At 48.3% G+C, this 24,709-nt stretch overlaps 1 protein-coding gene across 17 annotated transcripts in view; it reads right to left on the bottom strand.

Moving 5' to 3' along the window:
• The window catches only part of Zmynd8 (zinc finger MYND-type containing 8), a 94,783-nt gene that overhangs the window by 26,810 nt on the left and 43,264 nt on the right, over window positions 1-24,709 (bottom strand). For 11 of the 17 annotated variants that reach the window (XR_004770607.1, XM_027423386.2, XM_027423390.2 and 8 more), the window contains 9 exons: window positions 22,789-22,881; window positions 21,554-21,641; window positions 19,994-20,049; window positions 18,571-18,648; window positions 17,331-17,446; window positions 16,676-16,756; window positions 12,161-12,642; window positions 5,692-5,832; window positions 99-251 (listed from right to left, as the gene is read on the bottom strand). Coding sequence is in view for 16 of the 17 variants with exons in the window: in XM_027423386.2 (XP_027279187.1) it covers window positions 99-251; window positions 5,692-5,832; window positions 12,161-12,642; window positions 16,676-16,756; window positions 17,331-17,446; window positions 18,571-18,648; window positions 19,994-20,049; window positions 21,554-21,641; window positions 22,789-22,881 (1,288 nt within the window). In the remaining variant the exon portion in view is untranslated. Of the gene's footprint in view, window positions 1-98; window positions 252-5,691; window positions 5,833-12,160; window positions 12,643-16,675; window positions 16,757-17,330; window positions 17,447-18,570; window positions 18,649-19,993; window positions 20,050-21,553; window positions 21,642-22,788; window positions 22,882-24,709 lie in introns of those variants that run through there. The other 6 variants (XM_027423393.2, XM_027423398.2, XM_027423403.2 and 3 more) reach the window with 2 other exon arrangements.

The raw sequence follows: 24,709 nt of genomic DNA, 5'->3' as shown, positions 1-24,709 counted from the left end.
GAGGGAGGTCAAGGCAGCTGGTGAGATCACAGCGAGCCACGCCTTCTTCTATCCAGGTGCATCTTCAAGAATGGTACCCACAGAGTCGGGGGACGCACCTAGTTGTGCTTTGCAACTCTCTATGGTCTTGTCCAGGTTGAGCTGGAACCGGCTTCGAATCTGCCGCTTGGGAGAGATGAGAGGAACGGGGGCTGACTGCTGCTGGACCGACTCGCTCAACTCCTTCAAGTCCATCTCGGCTTTGCTTCGATCTGGAAGACACGGCCACACCCTCGTCAGAACAGACATGTGGGGATAGCAAGCACCGCCCACCACTCAGGTGAGCAGGATGCTAAACAATGTTTTCATCATTCAACCAAAAGAATATATATGCCCAGCTGCCAGGGCACTGGGGAGGGTAACAGGAAACACATGGTAGGCTTACCTCCCCCTGAAAATGCCTGTTCCAGCTGGCGGTAACATTTGTACAGCTCAGCTGCATTGAGAAAGCTGCTAAGAATCATTGAAACCTCAGACAACAACAGGGAAACACGGGAGTGTGGAGACAGCTTTCCTCCAGCCAGAGGCATGGCACCCCGGGAGCATTCCCCAGCCAGCCTGGCCGAGGCTTGAACAACAAAGACAGACATGTCCTTTCTAGTTCGGTTGCCAGTACCTAGGGTGGGCGGGGAGAGGCAGTGGTACTGACCTGGACCGAAATGTCTTCAAGTAAGAACTTCAAGTAAGTTCCTCGGCCTGACATTCAGGTCTCAAGTCCCCTGACTACTTCTGCCAAGGTCTGGCTGTAGGACCAGCTAGACCAGATTTCTAAGGGCTGGTGAGTTCACTGTTTATTTCCTACCCCTCCTCAGTGCCCAGCAGTACGGGGGAGGAGAGAAGGAAATGAAGGCAGGTGGCTCTAAACGTCCTTCAGTTGGCCAGCTCCCCACCACATCCCTCCAGATGATTCCAAATGTGGGTCAGAATCCTCTATCAGTGACAGAGACCCCAATTCTGAGGCAGCTCCCACTGGAGCCGCACCTCAGGTGCAGGCCTCCACTGCTATTATAGAGGTCATTCTGAAGTAACCTGAGAGCTGGACAGGAAGGACTATCAAGGTCTTCACCAGTTCCACTTTGGTTTTGTCCTGGATCATACATACCCTTCCCACGGCACAGCATTCTCTAACATCAGGCAGCCCCCGAAAACCCCTGCCAACCCACACATAGACAGAAGTGCCAAACAACTCCAAGTCGTGCACCACAACAAAGGCCCCCACTGTGAGACCATCCCCCCAAACCCACGAGACCACAACACACATTCACCTCAGGATTCTAGAAGGAAGGGAAGGAATGCTCATAGCAAGTGGAGATACAACATTTGCAAGTCAAGACAAGCAGCCCACTGTCTGTGTGTGCACATGTATTCTTCCGTGCAACCAGGATCAGCCAGAATAGTCTGGAAGGGATTTGGAAGGGGCAAGTCCCCCCCCCCTGCTTTCTGGACCTAGCATTCATCTTCATGGCTTCCTCTACATGTGCTCTTGTGAGCACACACAGGCATGCTTCAGGGGCATTCAGGGATGGGGAGGGAACGTTGATTTAATCTACCAGAGAACAAAATGGAAAGTTAGTCCCTACACCCTGCCTCAGGTGGCTTGGAGGAAAGCTGGGCACTAAGGGTTGCTGATGGTGAGAACCAAATATAAGACCTATCTTCTCTGTGAGGAAATGAAACACTGTTTGCTTTAATGGCTGTGAGCCCATGTCACAGGCATGGAGGCAGAGCTGGCCTGAGGTGTGTAATTGCATGTGTCTGAGTAGACACTCTCCTTAACTTGAACCAACGCAGGTGGATTGCCACAAGTTCAAGACCAGCCTGACCTATATAGCAAACAGGGCACCCTGGACTACTATGTGTGCCTATGACTCAAAGAGTTAACATTGTAATACTATAATCCAAAATTGTCTCCCGTTTTACCAAATTAGGCTTCCCTGACCAACAAACTAATATTTATCCAAACCATTATTATTAGTATCAATGCATGAGCACTGGGATCAGGGCTAAGAACAGGCTTCTGGGGATGTAAGCCAAATATAATCAGTCCTGGAGTGCTGGCTAGATTTGGACTCTCCTCTGTAGGGAGAAAGCAAGCAGTCTCCCTCATTTGCAGGGACGTCCACCCCTGCCCAGTCTCTCCCTCACCACAGGGACGTCCACCCCTGCCCTTCTATACCGGGAGCGGCTCCAGCTCCCTGCTTGCTGCCAGCGTTTTAAACATTTTGGCTGACATAAAGACAGCTCCAGCTATAAATGGAAACCAGGAAGGAAAACAGCCATGCTAGAAACAGAATGGCACACATTTCTGCGAGGGAGCATGAAACCGAGCAACTTCACAGGGCAACTTGGCAACTATCTCCAAATGTCAAGCCCATGAGGCCTATGGCCCTGCCTTTCATTTCTACGGATTTCCCTCCCACATGGGCAGAAATGTCTTCATTGCAGCTATTTTCAGTATCGAAAGAGACACCAACCTTGTGTCCATCAGTGAGGATGAAGGCTCCAGATTACCCACAAATGGGATTGTGAAGATTCCCGCAGACAACCCCTTCTAAGAAAAGGGAACCAGGGGTAGAGCCAGGGAGCCGTGGTGTGGGGAGGAGGGGATAGGGGAGGTATATGAGGTTCTTGGCCTTGCCACTGATGACATGGGGCTCAGGAAAGGCACAGTGGTGGGGTGTACTGGTTCAGGGCTAATAAAAACCCTGTCCCACCACCCCCAGTCAGGGGCACCCATGTCCTTGAGAAACAAAAGTACAGACACATAAAGGAAATGGAAAGCAAGAAGCAATGCCACCTAGGGGAAAGGGAAGGAGAGGGATGTGCCAGCAGAACTACAGCAATGCTCTTCCCACGGCTATCAGCATCACCAAAGGACAAGGACACACAAGGCATTGTCAAGACTGCCAACCTGCTGGGCTGCTCCATTCCCTCTGAGACAAGAACAAGCAGGAGTCTAGAAGCAGGAGAGTCAAAATTTCAAGGCCTGCCTTGGGTAAATAGTGAGTTCCAGGTCAGGCTGAGCTATATGACAACCTGCCTCAAAAAAAACCAGAGAGAAAAGGTCCCGAAAGAGCTCAAGAGTCAAACACACCTGCCTCCAAACCTAACAACTGGCATTCTAGCCCTAGGACCTGAATGGTGGAAAGAACAACTCCCCAAGCTGTCCTTTGACCTCCACACAGGTATGAGTATATGAAAATATATATATATATATATATATATATATATATATATATAGAGAGAGAGAGAGAGAGAGAGAGAGAGAGAGAAAGATGCTGTTTATCCCAGCACTTTAGACAGAGGCAGGCAGAGTTTGATGCCAGCCACATCTACATCGTGAGACCCTGCCTCAAAAAGGAAAAGGAATAATCCACTCCAAAATGTGGAGTCAAACCCAGGCAATTGCTGGTCTGTCTGACATTTATCTAATTTGGCTTTCTCTGTGTGCTGTTTTAAGTAGATGCCCACTTTGTTGGACAATAATCTCACCATCAGCCTCTAGCACTCTGGATCACATGTCACATGGGCAGAGGACTAATGCAGAATCCTGTAACATTCCCTTCTGCCCTTCAGCCTTCCCACCCCTACACAGTGCTATCCTGGGTCCCCACAGAGCATCCCGCTGTGACATTGAAATTTCATCCCAGGAACCCATCCGTGTACCCAATGTTCTTGCCCCCACTGGCAGAGATGAGGCATGTATCCCATAAGGAATTATGGGGTGGCTTCCCTGGAGCCACCTTTTGAGCCACCCACTGTTACACCACCTATCTGGCCAAGCTTCAAAGACCCGCGATGTTACAAGGATGCCCAGGGGCCCCTGGTTCACAGAAGGAACTGTTCTTGCCAGGCATGATTGGCAGACAGGAAATGTCACTGTGAGAACGCCTCCACTTAGTGCCTCTGTTCACAGCGTGAAGGTGGGAGGCGGCCGTGAAAAGAAACCCCATTTCCTAGAACAAATGTCCCCAAGACAGCAAGTGGCTCCATTCTGAATCAATAGAGGAACCAGCTGGTGGTTCTGAGTGAAGTCTTAGAAGGACTTCGACTGTCCAACTCCAGCCACCGTGCAGGTAGGTGGCACAGACAGAGGTGGACTGTCCCTGGTGGCCTCCAGCCCTGTCACCCTGAGAAATCCAAACCACCTATACAGCTCTTTGAGCCACCATCTGCAATGGCACTGCAGGTGGCATGGGCTAGGATGGTGCTGAGAACTCACACACCGGGTGCTGCACCTGGGTGGCCTCCCCACCACCCGAAATGTTCTGTCCCAAGGTCTCCAGGGCATCACAAACCCCTGGAGATGCTTCCTTTCTGCCCTTCCTTTTATGGATCCCTACCTGCTCCAGTGGCCCAGGGCCTTGCTCCTTCTGAACACTAACCCCAGCTCTCAACCTCAGGATCCATGGGGCTGTGTCATCCTCTGTCAAGGTGCTCATAAGCACTGGATACTTAGCTGCACCTCCAGCCTCCAACCACAAGGTGGCAGTATTCAATTACCCAGCAAAACAGGAGCTACAGGCACATGTCAGGCAAGTTTACAGACCCCAGGACTCTCACCTTTTGCCCCTTGTTCCCTAGAATGTGTAGGAAATTAACTGCAAGCTAGAACTACATGGGTAGGCCCTGTCACTCATATTCTCTCTCTCTCTCTCTCTCTCTCTCTCTCTCTCTCTCTCTCTCCACACACCCATACCAACTGGAGCCAGGCCCAGTGGGTGGTATGTGCCTATAATCAACAAATGAGAGCTAAAGACATGAGGCACTTAAGATCCAGGGCAGGCCTGAGCTACAAGAAGGCAAATTCAAAGACACAGCCAAACCTTGTCTCAAAAGGCCAAGGGATTGCAGATGTAGCTCAGAGGTAGACCATTTGCCTAGCATACACAGAGTGCTAGGTCTGATCTTCAAAAGGTGTAAAGAAATAAAATAGCCAATCCAAAGCTAGTAGGCATAAAAGCCAGTAGTAATTCAGGAGACAAAAATTAATATTAAAAAACAAAAAACAGCCGGGCGTTGGTGGCACACGCCTTTAATCCCAGCACTAGGGAGGCAGAGGCAGGCGGATCTTTGTGAGTTTAAGACCAGTCTGGTCTCCAGAGCAAGTGCCAGGATAGGCTCCCAAGCTACACAGAGAAACCCTGTCTCAACCCCCCCCCCAAAAAAAAAAAACAAAAAAGGAGCCAGAGAGATGACTGTGGGGTTATGAGCACTAACTGCTAACAGATCCTGGTTCTGCTCCAAGTACTGAAACACGGTGCCTTACAGCCATCTAACTCCAGTTCTGGCCTCCACAGACACTGGGCAAGCACACTCATAAAATAGTAAACAGGAAAAATTTTTAAAAATTATTAGAACACCCAATCCAGTAATGGTAAGACTCATGAAACTCACCTCAGTCATGTATATTTACACAGAAGGAAACGGTTTCCAAGGATCACTTGTAAGGACAAGCCCAGGATAATGTGTAGGAAAACACATTTGCATGCCAACAAGCCAACAAGCGTGGTCCTTCCTCCTGTTCACCCCTTACCTGCATCCACCAAAGCTCTTACATGGTCAATGGCCAAGAACCACTCACAAAAGAACAAAGCACAAAAGCAGGCACTGCCACCAAACACACACACACACATCTGAACATACACTGACCTAGGTTCAAGTTCAGGATGCTCCCAGTAGTGGACGTCTTGTCTGTCTTCGTCATGATGGGTGTCGGTGCTTGCGGAGAGAAAGGCTTCGGGCTGCCAGAAAGACTCCCTGCTTGCCCTGTCTTTGTGGAGGCTGGGGAAGCTGGAAAAACATGCCATGGTTAGAAGCCAGCTTCACAAATCAGCAGGTCTCACAGGTTTGGGGTTGGGGGACAGGAGAGAAGGCACAAGGTATTCAAGTGCAGCTCAGTGTCCTGGATGTGATATGGCAGGGAGAGTGGCCATGAACTGCCAACAAAGGGTTGTCAACAAACAACAGGGCAGTTGAGCCAGGCAGCCTATTAAACACAGAGTTCTATCACGGGTGTAAATCTCAGTGCCCAGAGCAAGCCCCTCCCAATCCAAGACCACAGGTTAGAACCAGGCTTGCCAAAGGCACGGCAGCCATTAGAGGGGAGCCTGAGGGGCAGCTCACACAGCACCTGCCTCTGACCATCCCCTAGGGAGCTCCAGCCCCTGGCTCAGGTTTCTCAGGATACATGAAAGCAACCTGGGTACCACATACAGGGAGGAGAGGGGGTTTTGGCAAATTATCTTCTTCCTTGGTGAGGTTCAAACTCCGACAGGAAGGACAGACCATGAGACTCCTGTCTGAGGCTTTTCCTCCACTGGCCAATTGATTTAAAGGGGCTAAGAGCTTCCTAAGGACCCACCCAGTCTGGACCTGTTATCTCCACACATTACTTCAAACATTTTTGGGACCACCCAGCATGGCTCCTGGGAACTCATTGACCTGAATTAAGGAGATGCTGCCCAAGAACGGAGGAAACTAGACAACACCAGAGCATAAAAATATAGGCCAGGCGTGGTGTTTCCGTAATACCAGCATTGAATCAGCAGGTGCAGGAGAACCAGGAGTTCAAAGGCCATGCTCAGTTATGTGGCAGGTTGCAAGCCTGTGCAAGCACTGCACAGTGAGACCTGCCTGACCTGAGGAAGAAGAAAGCTCCCTTGGCTGGGGAAGCATTATTTGACTAGAGAGACCTGGACTCGATCAGAGGTGGATATATAGGATTCAAATCCCAACCTCTGATGATTAGCTATGTGACTTTAGGCAAGGTGCCTGTATCTGCAGCTCCCTTGGAGAGAGGGACAGGGACAGCCTGACAGAGAGATGAGAGAAGCACCCACACCCATTGGGTTGTAGTGAGGACTGAATCAGCCAATGGCGTCTAGGGTACCAGGCATCCAGGAAGTGTGGTGTCAGCGAGTGCTCTTGATGTGACTTCCTATTTCCTGCCTAGACTTTGGTTTTCACCATGGAAACCAGGGGCCTCAATCAGTCCTTGCCCCAACCTCACCAGCACACACTGGGCAACACATGCAGGCAATTCCAGGGACGTGGGTTGCTACCTAGATATCTTGTAGGGTTACAATGGACAGGAAAAATCCCCACCCTGGAGAATTACCATCTGGGAGCTAAAGAAGTGGCTCAGAGGTTAAGAACACTTGCTGTCCTTACAAAGGACCCAGGTTCCATTCTCAGCACCCACATGGTTGATCACGGCCATTTTTAATTCTGGTTCCAGGGAATCCAACACTCCTTGGGCCAATGCAGTCAAGCAGTAACTCACACATCCATCTGTACCTCCAGTTCTACGGGATCTGACACCCTCGTCTGGCTCCCACAGGCAATACATGAACATGGTGCCCTTAGTGTATACCTACATACATGCAAGCAATATGTTCATACACATAAAAACTTATTAAAGGGGCTGGAGAAAGGGCTGTGGTTAAGAGCACTGACAGTTCTTCCAGACAACCCATGGCAGCTCACAACTGTAAGTCCAGTTCCAGGGGACCTGACAGCAAAGTACATAAAATAAAAATAAATAAATTAAAATTCGCTTAAAAAATTTAAGCCTGAAACATAATAAGAAAGAAGAAATTAGCAACTGCTCTCAAATGTCGCTCCTGAGTTGAGAAACCTAAGTATGAATCATGGAGCAATGCAGATCCTTTCCTGCCTCTGGAGAAGGGACCAGACTAACAATTAGATGCATGTCCACTGTCTCTTGGCCAGTGCTCAACAAACATTGAGAATGAAGTTTTATAAATATTATGTCCATTTTACCATAGGGATTAGCAGACTGCCTGGCCTAGAAACCAGGCAGGCAGCCTTCCTTTCCCTGCGGGCAATCACTATTCCATAAAATTGGAACAAACACAAGTTGGTGTTCTTGTTAAGGGAAGTGAGAAGAAACGAGCCATGTGTATGTGTACAAACACACTTGTGGGACAGGACACGTGTGCACGTTTTGTGTACAAGTGTATGGTGACCAGACTACAATATTGCGTATTTGGGCCCAGCATGCTGTCCAGAGTTTGCTTATTTGTTTTTTGAGACAGGGCATCTCATTAGCCTAGAGCTCCCCCAAAACAGGCTAGACTAGCTGGAGGCTGAGGAACCCACCCCAGCCTCCAGCCCAGCACTGGGATTACAAGCATGCACCACCATGCCTGGCATTCTCACATGGGTTCCAGGCAATGAATCAGGTACCCAAGCACACAAGACAATCACTTTATTGAGACATCCTGCCAGCCCCAAGTGAGGCATTTGAAAGTATGCATTACCAACAAAATCGCTACTACAAGAATGCTTTAAATAATTCATTCACTGCCTTCTGTGATAGCTGAAAAAGATCCAGGGAATGTACTGCCCCTGAGCATCAAAGACCAAAGCTTCTCTAGCCGTGTACTGAGTAAATAAGCAGGTCTAACAGGGCTCTGCTTGGACCTGCAGGGATGCAAGGAGGAGGAGGAGGCCCAAGTGTGAAAGGCAACAGTACCTCAAGCCAACACAAAACAGCAAAGGTGCCACTGCACAGATTGGTTCCCAGCACCTAGATAAAGTGGCTCACAACCATCTGTAACTCCAGTTCCAGGGAACCTGATGCCCTTCCTCTCTGACCTCTAGAGGCACCAAGCATGCACGTGGTACACAGACACACAAAACTAAAATGTAGAGAAATCTTTAATTTTTTAAAAAGCCAGCCTGGTCTATAGATCGAGTTCCAGGCCAGTCAGGGTTATAGAGTAAGACCCTGACCCTGTCTCAAAAAAAAAAAAAAAAGAAAGCATAATAAAAGCTGCAGACACCCAGAGGACAACACTGTGCTTGATAAAAATCAGATGTCAGGCCATTGCTTTATGATTATATTTCTATGTATATTTTTTGTGCCATATATCACAGCAACAGAAGGAAGCTTGAGGACACGGACACATACATGCATGCACACAAAATGAACCAGTACCTAAAGGCTGGGCATATACACATATTATTTGAATTTTCAGCTATAGCATCAATGTGGCCATACTGCATCCACATTTGTACCAAGAGGCAGCTGACAGGAAGCTTGAGCCCTCTAGTTCAGGGTTTGGGGACCTTCAGGTCATACACCACTCACGAATCTGAGTAGCCTTTCCTTAACAAAACACAAAAGAGCAGTGCCTCAAAAAGAGCAACACCTGGGGCCAGCAAGATGCCCCCAAACCTGATGACCTGAGTTAAATTCCTGGGACCTAAGTGGCGGTGAGAACTGACTCCAGCAGGGTGTCCCCTGACCTCACAAGTGCCATAGCAGAAACACAAATACTCTTATCTTAAGTGTGGATGCCATCTGGGGAGGCACTACACACCAGTACACAGGAGCAGAAGCAGAGGGTGGGTCAAGATGAGACAGAACCCTGCCTTTAATTGCCCCTTTCACCTGTCAATCACACTCCCCTCCCCTTTCATGACTCTGAAGTGCCCGAGGTTCAACTTAATAGCATGCCGTGTAACTCCTCAGGAGAGCTGGCCATAGGAGGGAGGGTTAGTAGTGACTTAAGTATTTGTCATGGACAGCTCTTTATGACAACTATTGATTTCCCAATAAAACAGAGTCTGTGAGAACACTTTCCCTCCTCCCTGACAGCAACCCCATGGTGGAATGCCAAGACCAAAGTACCATTAGCTCAGAGGGCTTTGCAGGCTCAGGACAGTACCACAGCAGACATTAACATTTTCACTGTGGTCTTTTGGCAATAGCTGACAAATGCTGAAGACGCCCCGTTCGCCCAAGCGGCCATATAAAGGGGTGGGATTGGTGTAGAAACTACTGTTTGAGGCAGCGGGATCCAGGAGTATGGCAGCCGCAGGCTCCCTGCTGAGCAGAGGGCTGCTTAGACAGCTTTATCTGCTTCTAGAATATCGAGCGTCCCAAAGGGAAAAAATGGCATTTGGAGTTAGTGAGATGATGCAGCAGGCAAAGACACTTGCCATTCAGCCTGATGACCTGAGTTCAACCCCCAGAACCCACATGAAGAAGCAGAGACCTGACCTCTGCAAGTTGCCCTCTGACCTTGACAGGCATGCTCACCCACATATAGGTGCACCCCTTTAATACCAGCACGAGGGAGACAGGCAGGCAGAGCTTGGGTTTAAGGCTCTAAATCCTCCTGGTAACACGAGCTCCATCACAGTATAATGGGCCCTCTGAATTCCTGAGAGCTACTCACATGGTTTCTCTACTTTATACCATTTTGGATGGACCCCAGCCTGATCTCAACTGTACGGTCCCTGGCTGTGGCGGTGTCTAAAAAAAGTGTACATGGCCTCTCCCACTACTAACAGAAGCAGGCCGGAGGGTGCAGGCCTGGCTGACAGTTCCTACTGATCCTTATAGTCTACAGTGACAACTGGGGTCCCATCTGTTCCCTGCCCCTGTGCAGCCTGGTATTTAGGGAGGGTACTTAACATTAGAGCTGGGCACAAAAACTTCAGTAGTTCTTCCTTCCCCTGTATATGAGTGTTCTGCCTGCATTTATGTTTGTGTGCCACATGCATGCCCAGGGACCAAGAAGGTCAGAAGAGAACACCAGAGCCCCTGGAACTGTCCTATGCTTGTTACCTATGCTTGTGAGTTCCCATGTGGGTAAAAAGAACTGAATCCAGCTCCTTGGCAAGAACAACCAGTACTCTTGACCACCCAGCCATCTCTCCAGCCCAATTCAATAATTCTTAAAGCATACACTTCAGGCTTCAGTGTTCACCAAACAACACCAATAAAGTTTTATTGAAACTCAGTACCAGTGTCGACAGCTGCAGCAGCCATGACCAAAACACAGAACCTACCCCCAAAATGTCTGTTGTGGGCCCCACACGGGTAGGGGTACAATTTGTGACAATGAAACAATTCTGAATGTCACCCCTTTTTCTTTTTTGAGGGTTTTGTTTTGTTTTTAGTATTTTTGAGATAGGCTCTTATGTAGTCAAGGCTACCCCTTTCAAACTCCTGATCCTCCTTACCTCTACCTACACAACCTTCTCACCCCATCATGTCTGAGACATTTGCTAACCCTATAAGGTGGCCATATAAAAATAAAGTAAGGCTGGTTGTGTATTTTTAGGATAGGGACTTTGAAGTCTAAGCTCTCACCTTTAAAAAACAGAAAAGGAATTTTGTCACAAAGCTTGATGTCATGCCCAAGAGAAGACAGACACTAAATTAAACAACAGGCATTCTTACATTCCTATAAAACTATTTTTTGAAATGCAGAACAGGAGAGCAAATGGGAGCTTGTACATGATGCTTTATTTTATTACACACTAACTCCAAGCCAATTTTTAAAAGAGCAATTGTGGTGGAGCCCACCTGTAATCCCAGCACCTGGAAGATGGAGGCGGGAGCATCAGTCAGAGAACAGCCTGCACCATCTCAGAAATATAAAATTCGCAAATATGAAATATGCGGTTCAATTTTGTGAAGAAAGAGCTCTACTTAAGTCACCCCCTCGTTGTACATCTTCTGAAATCCATGGAGAGAGCAGATTAGAAATCACCAGGAAAAAATAGTTCCATGGCCAACACTTCTGGGTACTGCTCATGTCCTGTTGTGGGTCCTGACTCATTCTGTCCACAAGAGAGCCTATAGGCAGCCAGTTAGGGCTGTCATGGCAACCGTGGGAAGACTAAGGCGTAAAGACATCAAATATGTGGTCCAAAGCCACATCCGCTGAGTGTGAGGCCTGGGAATAGATACTAGCAATAGACACTAGCGTCATCTCCAAAATGCAACCTTGACAGGGGGCACAGTAACTGGGCAGGGAGACCAGTTCCACCTTGTTTCTCATAACACCTGAGCTAACCTTACCATGAACGTGTCAAAAACTAAACTTCTAAGTACAAAGGAATGAGACAAAAGTCACAGAACGCTGTTGTGAACAGCTAAGAGGCCTTGACATTGACCTTGAGCCTGCAGGGTTTCTGCCCGTCTCCACCCCTTTGGGAATACTTCCCTTGTGTCTGGGATCTGGTTACTCATTTACAAGGCTGTGGTGACCTGCCTGCTTGAACCCATGGGTGAGTCACCCAAGGAACCAGAGTGCACCAAGCAGCCTCCTACCCCACTCTCCCAACTGGGGCTGACCTGTGCTCTTATCAAGGAAGTCCAAGGACTCCTCGCTGGCGCTGAAGTGGCTGGATGGGGCCTTCTTCTCGGGGTCCTGCTCCACATCGGAGCCCGTGTGCACAGAAGAGTTCGTACTGGTGGGGGAGCGTGGCATGTCGGACAGGGAGATTCTGCGGCCTGCGCCGCCGCTCAGAAGGGGCTTGCTCAGGAGGATCTTGGGGGATGCTGTCATGTCAAAATTGAGCTTCACTTTCTCCTGTTTGTCTGTCTTGGCAGTGCCGGCGCTGGGGTTGCTAGGATCTAGCAGCATTTGGTACTGGCTATTGGGCGTGTAGGGCGTCCTGAATGGGGAATAATTAAAAACTCCAAACTTCCTCCGTATGTTCTCCACGTAAACTTCCATCTCTTGCATGGCGCTGTTGAAGATACTTTTAGTCTTTTTCACAGAAAAGGGGATTTCTTTAGACATGAGGTAGCAATTATTGATTGGAACCCAGGCTCTAGGAGGGCAAAAGAGAGAGACCGAGTCAGTGTCACTCATTTCCAAGATTATTTATTCTTTTAATTTTCTTAATGCAACCCAAATTAGCCCGTCGGCTGCTTGCCAAGATTCCTAAATGTGGGCTCTCCTTTTTAAATAAACGGCTTGTTTTGAACAGTTAATGAATGATCCACTTCACAAAGGTATTAAGGATGGAACACGAACAACAAAATTTAGCCAGGATATGAAAAGGCTCCGTGCACTTGGCCATCTTAATCTGTTAGAAACACAATGGAGGCCTGCACGACGCTCAGCAGGTGAGGGTGCTGCTGCCAAGCCGAAGGCCCTGCTTTGGCAGAACCCACATGAGGGAAGGAAAAAAGCCCTCCCCCTCAAGTTGGCTTCTGGCCTCTACACATGCACACAAAAAAATGAATAAATAAATGTTAAGAGCCCAAAAATAAATAAAACAACAATCCCTTCAGTTTTCTGCTGTTTCAGAGTAAGAAAAATAGTCAAAGAGTGTTGCGTGACAGATCTGAAGAGGGTACATTTCCTGGGTCAGCTGAATGTGGGCATCCTTTTCATTGCAATTCCGAAAACGGGACAATTCTTTGCAAGTTCATATTCCTAGAAGGAGGTGGCAATTTCAGATTTGAGACAGCATCTCACTACGTAGTCCAGGTTGGCCTGCATCTCAGAATCCTCCTGCCTCTGCCTCCTGAATGCCTTGCCATGTCTGGCAGCACATGAGAAAATAGACATGAGGAAAACTCTTTCTAGTAAGTAGCCTTTGGCTTTGGGGTGGACACTCCTCCTGCTCCTCCAGGGAGGTGGCGTTCCCCTCTATCAGCCCCCACACTCCAGGAAGCTTTGCAGAGACCCCTAAACCAAAAGCATCAGTGGTGCTTTTCCAGAGCCAGCAACCCCTATGACACCCCCACGCCACCCTACCCCCCACTCCCCACCCCCATGACCACAGGAAGGACTGAGAACAACCAACCACACTCCTATGGATTAGGGACACCAGAACATCTCGCTAATTGTATACTCCTAACTCTACAGTCTTAACCTCGTTCGTAACTTTTCTGTGGAGAACAGGAACTCTAAGGGTTCCTGGACCTCAACTTTAAGCCTGGCATAAAGCCCTAAGATGTGGTGGGAGCCAGAGGCAAAGAAGCCACGCGATCCTATAATAGAAGCATTTCTTCAGCCATGTCCACGGTGCCCACATAGGACTCTGCACCCAGCCTTTCCTGGTCCCCCTGGTCTTTGAAGAGAAGCAGTGGGCTTCTTTTACAGCAGGTTACACCAGGGCAACAGCTGGCACTGAAATCCTACATCTGAAGAGGAAATGAGGTCTGTGCAGAGGCCAAGTTCAGCACAAAGCCAGGCAACATACAACTGACTTCAGGCAGTGCTAGACGCGAGCAGATCCCTATGTGTGCTAGGGACAGCTTGCTGCTGGGACCTGAAGACACTCAGATCTAAGCAAGTGCAACAACGCTGAGCAGAAGTCAAATAGCTGCAAGAAGAGACAGGGCTCTGGGCTAGGTAAGGGAGCAGGGAGAACCACCAGAGTCCCCAGAGAGAACCAGACATGCCCCCACCTAGGAGAACAGAACCCCAAGAAACCAAACTCAACACTCCTGAGTCAGCAGCAGGGGCTTCCCAGACAGGAGCCACAGGCCTAAGGCCCTTGTAAAGGCCATAACTGCTCCCCCACACCCACACCCACCCCCAAGTGGCTTAAGGGGCCTAGGCAAGAATAAACTCTTTTTCCTTAAAAGGAAATGAGATTTTCCTCATCACAGAAGGCCTCAGAAAGGGGCCACGACAGCAGCCTGAGCACTGCCCGGCCCCCCCAGAGTGACCCTGGGCAAGGCATTGATTGCCCTCTCCTGGCCTCAGCTTTCTTACCAGGAAGACTGAGGTAAAAGCAGCAGCTTCAAAGAGTAGCAAAGTGCCTGGTGTCTGGGGTCAGGGATGTATGTACAACACCAGCCCTCAGAAGGCTGAGGCAGAGGGAACACAAGTTCAAGGCTAGCCTGGCTACACAATGAGCCCCTGCTCAATTACACAGTAGGCACAAGTTGGCTAACAGGGATTTTTCTTAAGGCCTTGCGATCATTTGAACTAAGATTTTCTTATAATTTTAGATTATGGTACATATGTCTGAGATCACACAAACAATTCTTTTAAAAGATAAAAAGCATGCCAGGCATAGTAGCATATGCCTTTAATCCCAGTATTTGGGAGGCAGAGGCAGGCAGATCTCTGTGAGTTCAAGGCCAGCATGGTCTACAGAGCAAGTTCTAGGATAGCCAAGGCTACAAAAATGAGTTTCCATAAGCTCACTCTCAGGCTAATCAACTTGAGAACCTGAGTGTGGGCCTCTCGGATATTTCTTAGCCTGACCCAGCTTACTGTTAACATGCCTAAACTTTCGCTTTACCAGGTGAAGAGGGCATTCTAAGATCAGACAGCTATGGTACCTGTTGTATGCCTACCATGGGTCCTACATCATGGTCTCCTCACACTTTAGCAGAGCAGACTATAGACCAATCAGCATTCCTGGGTTGGCTGTCTTGGGTCAGGTGTGGTGGACACAAGCCCTTGCTCCCAGCACTGGAGGCAGAGGCACTCTGAGAGTTCCAGGGCAGCCAGGGCTGTCACACCGTGAAATCCTATCTAGAAGGGGGAATAGGGAGGCTGTCTGGGAACCAAGAATTCATTCCCATGGGGAGAATGTGTACACCAGCTCCCAGAGACAAGAATACCCTGGGCCTCAAAGTGTTGGTACCATGGAACTGTGGACCGTTCACACATGCACAGCAGGCCTCCCTTGCCCAAACTGAGCCCAGCCCTGCAGAGCAAATAGGAAACACTGCAGACACTGAGAAGGATGGGAACCTTGCAAGAGAACAGGAAAGCTCTCAGCTTCCAGACAACTGGCTCTAGGTCAGCTCCCAGCCAAGACCAAGGATGGTCACAGTAGAAGGAACACAGCCATGAGCTCTGTGAGTCTGGGACTATTTGGTAAATGGGGACACCCTGCTGTGCCACACTAATGCACACCCCTGTAGGTGAACCCACAGTGCTGTCCCCCAGAAGAACCTTAAACTATTAAGATATGAACATAAGTGCTCTGTGAGGAGATGAGTAGGGCACAGCCAGCCACCAGCTATCGAACAGAAAGAAAAGCCTTACTCTCCTCCCAGCACCCAGTTGAAACCACTAATTACAGTTCAGGCTCTGCAGGCACAGCCCTTGCCTGCCCCGCCCCTCCAGCTGGGGCCCACCAGCTTCACACCAAGCCATTTCCTACAGATGGGAGACAGCTAGCCTAGCAGCCCACTTGGATGGACAAGGATCTGCCTGCTAGCAATTACACTGCAGTCTGGAAACAGCCCCAGGAAACACATTCCTTGAAATGAAGGAATGCTGAAGTTCAGGATGGGGCAGGATGGAGAGGCCCTGGGGATAGAGCTCACTTGGTAGAGCGCTTGGCTAGCATGCAAGAAGCCCTGGGTTCCATCAGCACCCACCCAGTGTCAAGGTGTATGCCTGGCATCCCAGCACTGGGATGCAAAGGAAGACCGGGAGCTCAGAGTCACCTTCTAATATAAAACAAATTGAGAGTAGCCTGGGCTACATGAGCACTTGGGGGAAGGGGAGAGTTATAGAGATGGGAGGGTCAAAATTCAAGTGTGATACTCCCTGACAAAGCCAATGAGCTGCCACCTGTCCTCCTGACGAAAGACCTGCTGGGATTTCTGTAAGAAACTGAATCTTTCTAAAATACATTTTTTTCCCTTTGATGTCTAAGTCAAGTGAAAACTGACAGGGAGTGACCACTATGTGAGATGCTGGTATCACTAAAAACATGTATATGGTGTGGTGCATGACTGTAACTCCTATGTGCTCTCACTCTTACGCCTTCTCAAAATGCTTGTGGGGTGGGGGAGGGGCGGGCTCTGAGGCGCCTTTGCTTCATTTAATCACAAGGTAACTTGCTGAAAGGGAACAGGTTAGGCAGCGCCTCTGACTACCTGTTGTTCGCAGGCAGGCGGGGCGCCAAGGCAATGGGAGGAGCTGCTGCTAGCTGGAATGACTCCATAACTCCATTCAGCCTGTGTGGGAACGAAAGGGGAGGGTGGGGAGGCTGCGAGGGAGGGTTCACACCTGTCAAAACATCATCCCCCCTGTCATTTCCCATTTTAGACACAGAAAAAGGGGAATGGGGGTGGGGTCTGCTCCATCTAATGCTAAGAGAATCATTTAGTGGCAATCTAGCAAACTACCTCAGTCCCTAAAAGCATGACTTTTAAAAGTAATTTGCACAGGGGTTTAATTTACTCCAGAAAACAAAATAAATAAATAACTGCAGCACTTCACACAGCCGTGGAACTCGTTCCGCAGTCAGATCCATCAACAGAAGCACGGAGGCACGATTCTTTTCCTGAGACTCTTAAAGCAACAGAATGAAGCCCCCCTCACTGAGCTTAACCCAGAACCGGGAAATGCTATTTGCAAACACACGATCAGAAGTTGTTACGACAATAAATGAAACAGCCACAGTCATTACTAATAAAAGGTAGAATTCGCTTTTAAAAACAGCAGAAACAACAGCCAGAGGCTCCGCCACCTTTAACGTCTGACGTTATTACCCAGACTTCCACTCGGAGCCTGTTCTTAAACTCCCACCTGTCATGTTGTCCAAAGAAACGGGCATCAACCTGCCCATCTTTGTCCCTCAGAGCTTTCGCTGGCCAGAAGGGGAACCCTTTCAGTTTTGCCCAGACCAAAGGGTGTGGATTGCTCTAGAAGAAGAACAAAATGCAGAGTTGGCATTAGATTTGGCAGCAAATCACACAGTAAAGTCTGAAAGGTAATATGAACACCGGGAGGTAGGAAGGAATACAGACAGGCCCTGCTGATTAGGTTTTTGTCAACTTGATACAAGCTAAAGTCATCTGGGAAGAAGGGAATGAAAAGTGAGAAAAGGCTTCCCTCAGACTGGCCTGCAGGGGTATTTTCTTGATTAATGACTGATATGGGAGGGTTCAGGCCACTGAAGGGTGGTCCTGGGTGTATAAGAAAGCAGGCAGAGCAGTCATGAGGAACAAGCCAGTAAGTAGCCCCTCTCCATGGCTTCTGCTTCGGTCCTGCCCTGACTTCCTTGGAAAATGCTATAAAATGAGATAAAACCTTCCCACCCTGCATTGCTTTTGGCCATGGTGTTTATCACAGCAATTAGAAGGCAAAACAGGACACAAGTCAGGCATGGAAAGAAGACGGCTGCAAGCAAGGTCCTCACACAGGTGTTTCTCAGTAGGTGTGCAGCCTGGGCAGAGCTGGAAGTGAACCTGGCATGGTAGCACATGCCTTTAATCCCAGCACACGGGAGGCAGAGGCAGGCGATCTCTGTGAGTTTGAGGTCAGCCTGGTCTATAAAGTGAGTTCCAGGACAGCCAGGGATATGCAGAGAAACCCTGACTCAGAAGAAAAAAAAAAAAATTACTCGATTCAATGAATGCCCAACACTGTAGGAGAAACAAAAGTCCATGACGGTGACTTTGCAACTCATAAGCTAACTATCTCTCTGGAAAGACTGAGGCAAAGGTCTTAAAACAGACCCAACCAGATTTAAAAATGACACAGCCAACTGCAGACGTGACTGACACATCCTATGACCTGCATCCTACTTGCCAAAAACCTCTTGAGTAAACCTAGTCACCAGGATGTTTAACTCAGGAACAAAACCGTTCAGCCTAAGAGGTTTACCCAAGCCCAATTCATTTCGTTGTGCCCTGACTCTTTCAGAACAACTTTATATAAAACTTCACAGTCTCATCTCATGAATCCCTGGAGAGGACCCTCTTGGTATAGCCGCCGAAGGCACCAGAGTTGCAGAAATGAAATAAAGGGGCGGCGACCAACTTACACAGGGCTCACAGAACCAGTTGTCTCGTTTTTGGCAAGCAGCAAGGTAACATTCTGGACATACTTCAATTTCATTCATCTGCAAGGCAAGAAGACATTAGAGTGCGGAGCCCCAGGGAGGGCCTCACATCTGGCAGCCCTCAGTAAACCCCTGATATTTAAGTGCTTTTACTTTGATTGCAAGGTAAATTTTATGGTTGGAAACATGAGGAACTGTATTAAAGGAAGGTTGAGAACCACTGCTTAAAACATACTGGATTTGCCAGGCGGTGGTGGCGCACACTTTTCTTCTTTGGGTTTTTCTCATGTATTAGCAGCAGCAAGATAGCTACAGAATCTTGCCAGGTAGACCAGGCTGGCCCCAAGGTGATCAAGGCATTCTTCTGCATCAGCCTCCCAAGTGCTGGCATGAGAAGCTCATGGCAGTACACACAACACAGTTTGCTTAATAACTTTCTTTTCTTTGTGTGTGTGTGTGTGTGTGTGTCTTCTGGAAAAACATTGTCTACCTTATTGACAGGGTTTGTCACTGAACCTGGAACTAAACAATTTGGCTAACTGGCTGTTGATTGAGCAAGGCCTCCTGTGTCTGCCACCCCAGTCCTGGGAGCACAAGCATACACTGGCATGCCTGGGCTTTTACACAGGTGCTGAGGATCAAAAACCAATGAACATGCCTTTAACCCCAGCATGCTACCATGTAGATCCACCTCAGGCTGGTAGCCACATTGCTACAGCTATTCCAGAAAGCAGTCAGGAAATATCCACCAACTAGCAGAGATATCCAATCTCTTGACCTTAGAACACACTGTTATCTGTGAATTTCATGCCTGAGAATCACACAATGTGTGTGTGGGGGGGAGCACGGGAGACACGGCACACCATCATGGCCAGGACATGTGACAGGAGCGGTGGCACAGTGGTGTACACCTTTACTCCTGGCACTAGGGAGGCAGAGGCCAGCCTGATCTACATAGCAAGTTCAAGGCTAGCCTGGGCTATATGATGAGACCCTATTTTCAAAAAAATTTTTTTAAAAAGGGAGGGAGGAACGGAAAAACAGACACTTTGTAAGCTTGTCCCTTCGGTCAAATCCACAATCCTCTGTAGAAGGAATGATCCTATGGACCGATTCATGCCAACTGTGGAGGCAAAGGTCAAAATCTGACGGCTGACAACTGAGAAAACTCAGTATTCCCAGTACTTGCCTCAGCTTCAGATTAAAAATTAGTCCCATCCCCTTTAGATCACGGCTAAACTAAAGGGCTTTTATCCCATTGGGGGCCCCCCTTTCCTGCTCTCACGTGCTTGAAGAAACAAGAGGCTGTCCACAACACAGTGAATGCAAAAGTCATGGGAGCCACCCACCGGGCTGCCCTGTGCCTGGAGGAGACCCCTAAACCACACAGGCAGGGAACACATACCTCATGTTCACAGATTTTGATGACGACTTTTGCTATTTGAGTCAACTTGTGATTTCCTGGGGGAGTAAGAAAACTGGATTATTTCAAAGGCAAACAGCAAGCCTCGTGCCTCAGGATTCCACTTGCATTAGCAAATTTTTAATTTGGTTGCCCCCTCCCCGCCAGATTCACCATTTAAAGGCTTTAAAAAAGCCAAGTTTCAGGCTTCCAGCACTGAATGAAATTATTGACCAAGCTTTGTCATCATCTTGCAACTGAGCAGTTGGTGTGGAATTTCCTGTAGATGGGGTTACTATTTCAAAGTACTCTGACATTCTAAAGGCTATAATGAGCAAAAAGGAGCCTTCTTCAACCCTATAATCCCAGAACACAGTGCAAAAAGGAAACGCAGTGTCTGGTGCCTCACTAAGACCCCACTGGAAGCTGTGGAGGTCAACAGATGAAGTGATTCTTGTTTCACTAAATGACTAAGGCAAAATCAGGAGGCCCTGTCTCTACCAGAGCTCTTAGCCAATGACATGAGCACCTGGCCCAGAGCTAACGCCAAGCCTTTTTGCTTTGCACTAAAGCAGAAGTCAAGATGGTCAAAGGACTGTACTCTTTGGTCCTAATAGTATTTTCAGAAACTGTAAATGTGTTGGTATGAGGAGCTGGCTCAATCAGTATGTGCTTGCCTCAAAAGCATAAGGACTCCATGGCCAGTCATTCTAGCCTAGTCATTGGCCACCTCCAGACCTGAGAAGACACTGTCCCAGAAGATGAGGAGAAATGAAGATAAATGGTACCTAAGGTGGAACCTGGGGCTGACTTCAGGCCACTTGCGACGTGCGCGCGCGCACACACACACACACACACACACACACACAGGTGTGTGCCCAACCACACACACCTACACACACAGCTATGAACTAAATAAACAGCAGTACACAGGAAGACACCTGCAATGACAGCCTCTACAGACCTGTAAGCACCCCCATCCTCCATCCAGCCACCACTGGCCATCCTAGTGGAGCTGGTGTTATGCTCATTTGTATGATCTAATAATCAGAGCTCCGTATCAGGTTCGTGCTAGTTTGCAAGTGTTTTTGAGGCAAAGTCCCCACTGAAACTGCAGCTCACTGTCCCGGGAGTTCTAGAAAGTCCCCTGCCTCTACCTCCCCAGTGCTGGGGTGACAGACGTGCTGTGACACCTGGCTTTTACACAGGCACCAGAAATGGACATCCAGATCCTCACTTCGCAGAGTAAGCTGTATTCCCAGACACCTAAGCCTGACACTATTTTCAATATATTTTTCAATTATGTGTATGGGGGGAGGGGGTGTGAATGCAGATGGCTGCAGAGGACTGAAGAAAACTGAATCCCTTGGAGCTGGACTTACAGGCAGTTTTGAATGGCCCGAGATGGGCACTGGGAAACAAACTCATGTTGTCTGGAAGAGCAGCAGAGATTGTTAGACAGAGCCATCTCTCCAGTACATGGCACCTGACTGGCGTCACCAGAGGGCAGGAGACTGCCATAAACATAGTGACTCTTCCTTTGGAAACCTCCAAGTTACTCACCCCCATTGTAAATAATGCAGTTGTGCAGGATCCACTTGGCGTCAGCCAGGAAGGCTTCCGTGCAGCCGTACATCTTCTTTTTTGCATTCTGGGAGAAGAAGCCAGAGAGCAGTATGACCATTGAGGTTGATATAGGCAGCAGTGCTAACACCTGGGTCCCCTACGCCTGTCATAGAAGCCATCTGCCGAATTGATAAGTGCTCTCGGACTCATTTCCCAGGATGCTATTAGGTTCAAGATCTATAACCCTATAAAAGGCACTCGGAGTCATCACAGGGACTTGAGCATTCTCATCTTGAAAATGATGTCATTTATTCAGCAGTGTCATCCAATGAAGGGCACAGTTTGTATAACCGGACATCACTACTAGTAAAGTCACTATGGTAGCACATGCCTCTCACAAGAAGCCAAAGAGGGGGTTCTGACAAATGTGAAGAAACTGGGGAATGACAATGGGAAGACACCTAACCCTCTGTCTGAAGCTAGAATTCCAATCCTGTTGTTTTTTAAATGCCTTCTCTTTCCAGCACACCATAAAGGCCTCTGCAGTTTTCCAAAATAGATGTCATCTACTGCTTTTGGGGGTGTTATTAATGCAGACATTATGGCATCATGTTCTGCTTTATGGATGCCTTTGTTTTCTTACAGAATTGGGGGTCAAAGAGAAAGCCTTATACAGGCAAGGCCAGGCCAGGCCCAGCCCTACAAAGATGGGTTTCAAACCCATATTTAGCTGCCAAGTTGGGAAATCTGCATGAGGATGGTAGGCTCAAACAAAATGCTTCAAGTGTGATTTTCACCATGGAATTTTAGCACAAGCTCTTGAGGCATTAAAAAACCAGCCTGATGGGCAAAGGGAATTAATTCAGTTCTAAGAAGCCCCTTTACCGATAATCTGGAGGTTTCCAAATACGTCATTTCTCTTCCTCCTTCCCACTGCTCTCATTAACACCTCCGAAAGAGGAAGCAAGAAGCCAATCAATCAAGTCACTAATTCCCAGAAGCAAGGACTATCTCTCAAAAGCACTGCCTGTAGATTTCAACAATCCCCTGCGATCTCCCCAGGAGGAGGTCACAGAGGAAGGGCATGAAAGACAGAGATCGACCGGAATCAAACAGAGCAGGATAACGTCCCCACAAAATCTAACTGGAGCTTGGCCAGAGGAAGAGAAGAAAGAGCCTTAGCCATCTCAACAGCTGTGCTGCCTCGGCCAGGCCCTGTGACAGAGGCCAACCTTTTCCAATGTACAAAGGTCCATGGGGTGGAAAATGTACTCTGCGTAGTCCGGGTGTTGCTCCAAGGGGACGGGCTTCTGGAACGCATCTGTCTGTAAGAGAAAGAGACACGCACAGGCAAAAAAAATCACTGCTCTGAACCACACGTGGACAGCAAAGGGTGCTGAAAACCAGACACACTCTCACAGTTCTAGCGAGAGCCACATAAAATGACCTTGAAAAGCTCATGGTGACCCATCTTCTAATTCCACTCATTTACAGAGTCCAGGGCCCAGGTGAATGGGTCTGGTTTTGTTATTTGTTTTGATTTCAGTGCATAGCCTCTGGCCTCTTCCGTTAAGGTTAACAATTACAGCACTGTAAACCACTTTAGGCCTCTAAAAGACACTTGGTTGGGTAGTCCACACCCCAGCACAAACTAACTTGATACTGACTCACCAAAAAATGTCCCCTAAGTATGAGCACAGGGTGTGACCAAGGAAAAAACATACAAAAGGAGATTCTGCTCCTCCCTCAACAACCAGGCTGAGTAAGTTTTGGATCTTACCTACTTAAGGCATCAGCTTAAGGGACAATCAATGTTCAGGGTAGGTATTTACTTCTCAATTTACACATGCTAACAAGAAGTACTTGAGAGATGGCCCTGTGTTTCAGAGAGTTTACTCCTCTACCACAGTACTCAAGTTCAGATCCCAGCACCCACACTGGGCAGCTCCAGGGGACCCGATGCCCTCGTCTGGCCTCCTTGGCACTTGCATACAAGTAGGGTGTGCACATGCATGCACGCACGCACGCACGCACGGAAATGAGCATGCACACATACACCTTTAGAAATAAAAACACTGAAAGGGTTGATTGAACACCAACTTATAATCAAGCAAGGCAACTGAGTAGCTCTCCACCTGACACTGGCCTGCTGTCACCTAGAATGAAAGTCTGACTACTACAAAATGCTAGAAACATGACTCAGTGAAAGGAACATAGTTCAGTGACAGAGATTTTGCCTGACCCCCCACACACACAGAGAGAGACAGACACACAGACACACACGCGCACACACACAGAGACAGACAGACATACAGACAGACCGACAGACAGACCGACAGACAGACAGGCACGCACGCACGCACGCCCTGGATAACTTTATAACAAATATCATATCACGTAAAGGGACTAGAAAGATGGCTCAGCAGTTAAGAGCACAGGCTGCTCTTGCAGAGGACCCAGGTTCAGGTACCAGCACCCACCTAGTGGCTCACAAACACTTCGATGCTCTCTGCTAAGCTTGACCACCAGGCACAGATGGTGCACATACCGGCAAAACACTCATACATATAAATATAGATAAACGTTTTTAAAATATATCATGTGCCGGGTGGTGGTGGCACATGCCTTTAATCTCAGCGCTCATGAGGCGGCAGCAGGTGGATCTCTGTGGTCACCTTGGTCTACAGACCCAGTTTAAAGACGACTAGGGCTGTGACACAGAGAAACCCAGTCTGGGAACACACACACACACACACACACACACACACACACACACACACACACACACACACACACACACACACACACACCACAGTGGTAGAGCACTTATCTAGCATGGGAAAGGTTCTGGATTCAATCCCCAGCACCCTTCACCTTGTCTCAAAACAAAGATAACACCTCTACCAAGTTATCCAGTCCAGATGATCCTTTTATATAGATGGTCTTCAGCAGACACAGTTTATAGACTAGGAAAATCAGAAGCAACTCCTCGCCACATTCAACCTAAAAAGCACTCCACAGTAAAAATAGAAAGATCTTCTTTTTTTTCTTGTGCCAAATTCTGGCTATACACTTTACTCCCAAAGATTGGGGTTTAAAAAAAAAGATCATTTCCCATTTTAACAGCAGCCAACTGGAAGGGTTTGGCTGTTT

Source organism: Cricetulus griseus, chromosome 6 (assembly GCF_003668045.3).
Source record: "Cricetulus griseus strain 17A/GY chromosome 6, alternate assembly CriGri-PICRH-1.0, whole genome shotgun sequence".
Taxonomy (NCBI): Eukaryota; Metazoa; Chordata; class Mammalia; order Rodentia; family Cricetidae; genus Cricetulus; species Cricetulus griseus.
This window is presented reverse-complemented; position numbering and strand designations above follow the sequence as displayed.